General features: G+C 27.7%; 1 protein-coding gene across 1 annotated transcript; it reads right to left on the bottom strand.

Annotated features, from left to right (window-relative positions):
• Positions 1-2230: 2230 nt before the first annotated feature.
• LOC115896239 (40S ribosomal protein S2) lies at positions 2231-3104 on the bottom strand. Its single transcript, XM_030926597.1, has 2 exons — positions 3076-3104; positions 2231-2975 (listed from the first exon to the last, which is right to left on the bottom strand). The coding sequence occupies exons 1-2, from the start codon at positions 3102-3104 to the stop codon at positions 2231-2233; spliced, it is 774 nt and encodes a 257-aa protein (XP_030782457.1).
• Between the last annotated feature and the right edge of the window lie 1199 nt (positions 3105-4303).

Below are 4303 nucleotides of genomic sequence, written 5' to 3'. Positions count from 1 at the left end.
ATAATTGTTAAATCTATTATGTCTATATTTTATACCTATATCTATTATGTCTATATTTTATATCTATATCTATTATATCTATCATGTCTATATTTTATACCTATATCTATTGTATCTATTATGTCTATATTTCATACCTATACCTATTATTTCTATTATGTCTATTTTTGATAACTATATCTAATATATCTATTATGTCTATATCTTATAACTATATCTATTGTATCTATTATGCCTATATTTTATACCTATATTTATTATATCTATTATGTCTATATTTCATACCTATATCTATTATATGTATTATGTCTTTATTTTATACCTACATCTTTTATATCCATTATGTCTATATATTATACGTATTTCAATTATGTCTATATTTTATTCTTATTTCTATTATAACTCTTATGTCTATATTTAATACCTATATCTATTATGTCTATATTTAATACCTATATCTATCATATCTATTATGTCCATATTTTATACCTATATCTATTATATCTATTATGACTATATTTTATATCTTTATCTATTATATCCATAATGTCTATATTTTATACCAATATGTATTATATCTACTATGTCTGTATTTAATTCCTATATCTATTATATCTATTATATCAATGTTTTATACCTATATATATTAAATTTATTATGTCTATATTTTATACCTATATCTATTATATCTATTATGTCTATATCTTATACCTATATCTATTATGTCTATTATGTCTTTATTTTAAACCCATACCTATTATATCTATTATGTCTATATTTCATACCTATACCTATTATTTCTATTATGTCTATATTTGATATCTATATCTATTATATCTATTATGTCTATATCTTATACCTATATCTATTATATTTATTATGTCTATATTTTATATCTATATTTATTATATCTATTATGTCTATATATTATGCCTATATCTATTGTATCTATTATGTCTGTATTTCATACCTATATCTATTATATCTATTATGTCTATATTTTATACCTGGATCTATTATATCGATTATGTCTACATCTTGTACATATATCTATTATATCTCTTATGTCTATATTTTTTACCTATATCTATTATATCTATTATGTCTATATTTTATACCTACATCTTTTATATCCATTTTGTCTATATTTTATACCTATTTCAATTATGTCTATATTTTATTCCTATATCTTTTATATCTATTATGTCTATATTTTATACCTATATCTATTATATCTATTATTTCTACATTTTATACCTATATATATTATATCGATAATGTCTATGTCGTATACATATATCTATTATATCTCTTATGTCTATATTTTATACCTATATCTATTATATCTCTTATGTCTATATTTTATACCGGTACCTATTATGTCTATATATCTACTCTGTCTATATTTTATACCTATATCTATTATATCTACTATGTCTATATTTCATACCTATATCTATTATATCTACTCTGTCTATATTTTATACCTATATCTATCATATCTATTATGTCCATATTTTATACCTCTATCTATTATATCTATTATGACTATATTTTATAGCTTTATCTATTATATCCATAATGTCTATATTTTATACCAATATGTATTATATCTACTATGTCTGTATTTTATACCTATATCTATTATATCTATTATATCAATGTTTTATACCTATATCTTTTAAATTTATTATGTCTATATTTCATACCTATATCTATTATATCTATTATGTCTATATCTTATACCTATATCTATTGTGTCTATTATGTCTTTATTTTAAACCCATACCTATTATATCTGTCTATATTTCATACCTATATCTATTATAACCATTATGTCCATACTTTGTACCTATATCTATTATGTCAATATTTTATACCTATATCTATTATAATTATTATGTCTATATTTGATACCTTTATCTATTATATCTATTATGTCTATATTTTATACTTATTTCCATTATTTCTATTATGTCTATATTAAATACCTGTCTATTATGTCTACATTTTATACCTATATTATATCTATTATGTCTATATTTTATACATATAATTATTATATCCAGTATGTCTATATTTTATTCCTATATCTATTATGTCTATATTTTATATCTTTATCTATTATATCTGTCTCTATTTTATACCTATATCTATTGTATCTATTATGTCTATATCTTTTTTTTTTTTTTACAGGCTTAATTCACTTTATTTTTCTTGTATAAAAAGCCTATGTTGTAGCCACAGCTGGAGCCTGGGTCTGCTGCACGGCGACTCTGGTGTGGGTCTTGACAAGGTGGTCAGTGAATTCCTGATAGGTAGACTTGGTAAACACAGTCTCCTTCCACAGGTCAGGGGTCAGGTAGCTGTAGGTCTTAGAGATGGCATCAAAGGTGGCCTTGGCGAAGTTGCCCAGGGTGGCAGTGCAGCCCCGGGCTGAGGTGTAGCAGTCATCAATACCAGCCATCATGAGCAGCTTCTTGGGCACAGGCGCTGAGACGATGCCAGTGCCCCTGGGTGCAGGGATGAGGCGCACCAGCACAGAGCCACAGCGGCCTGTCACCTTGCAAGGGACGGTGTGGGGCTTGCCGATCTTGTTCCCCCAGTAGCCTCTGCGCACCGGGACAATGGAGAGTTTGGCCAGGATGATGGCCCCACGGATGGCGGTGGCCACCTCCTTGGAGCACTTAACACCCAGGCCGACGTGGCCATTGTAGTCCCCGATAGCAACAAACGCCTTGAACCTGGTGCGCTGACCAGCACGGGTCTGCTTCTGCACCGGCATAATCTTCAAAACCTCATCTTTGAGAGAGGCCCCCAAGAAAAAGTCAATGATCTCAGATTCCTTAATGGGCAGAGAGAAGAGGTAGATCTCCTCCAGGGACTTGATCTTCATGTCCTTGACCAAGCGGCCCAGCTTGGTGACGGGCATCCACTCCTTATCCTCGGCCTTGCCTCCGCGAGCTCCGCGGCCTCGGCCCCGACCCCGTCCACGGCCAAGACCCCGCCCCGGATGCCACTGCTGAAACCTCCGCGGAAGACACCGCGGTTCCCCATCCCAGGGCCACCAGGGCCTCCGGACCACCCCGCTGCACCGGGGTCATCCGCCATTTGGCGTTTTCTCGGAGAAGAAGCTTATGTCTATATCTTATACACATATCTATTACATCTATTATGTCTGTATTTCATACCTATACCTATTATATCTATTATGTCTATATTTTATATCTATATCTATGATATCTATTATGTCTATATTTTATACCTATATTTATTATATCTACTATGTCTATATTTTATACCTATATCTTATATATCAATTTTGAATATATTTTATACCTATTTCAATTATGTCTATATTTTATTCCTATATCTATAATACCTATTATGTCTATATTTTATGCCTATATCTATTACATCTATTATGTCTATATTTTATACCTATATCTATTATATCGATTATGTCTATATCTTATACATATATCTATTATATCTATTATGTCTATTTTTAATACCTATATCTATTATATCCATTATGACTATATTTTATACCTATATCTTTTATATCTATTTTGTCTATATTTTATACCTATTTCAATAATGTCGATATTTTATTCCTATATCTATTATATCTATTATGTCTATATTTTATACCTATATCTATTATATCTATTATGTCTATATCTTATACATATATCTATTATATCTATTATGTCTATATTTTATACCTATATCCCTTATGTCTATTATGTGTATATTTTATATCTATATCTATTATATCTATTATGTCTATGTTTTATAACTATATCTATTAAATCTATTATGTCTATATTTTATACCGATATCTATTATGTGTATATTTTATACCTATATCTGTTAAATCTATTATGCCTACATTTTATAACTCTATCTATAATATCTATTATGTCTATAATTTATACCTCTATCACTTATATCTATTATGTCTATATATTATACCTCTATTATATCTATGATGTCTATATTTTATACCTCTATCTATTATATCAATTTTGTCTATATTTTATTTCTCTATCTATTATATCTATGATGTCTGTATTTTATACCTATATCTATTATATCTATTCTGTCTCTATTGTATCCATTATGTCTATATTTTATACCTATATCTATTATATCCATTATATCTATATTTTATACCTCTATCTATTATATCTATTATGTCTATATTTTACACCTATATCTATTATATCTATTATGTCTATATTTTATACCTCTATCTATTATATCTATTATGTCTATATTTTACAACTCCATCTATTAT

Source organism: Rhinopithecus roxellana, unplaced genomic scaffold, assembly GCF_007565055.1.
Source record: "Rhinopithecus roxellana isolate Shanxi Qingling unplaced genomic scaffold, ASM756505v1 contig969, whole genome shotgun sequence".
NCBI classification, from domain to species: Eukaryota; Metazoa; Chordata; class Mammalia; order Primates; family Cercopithecidae; genus Rhinopithecus; species Rhinopithecus roxellana.
The sequence above is the reverse complement of the archived record's forward strand: the minus strand, read 5'-3'. Positions and strand labels throughout refer to the sequence as shown.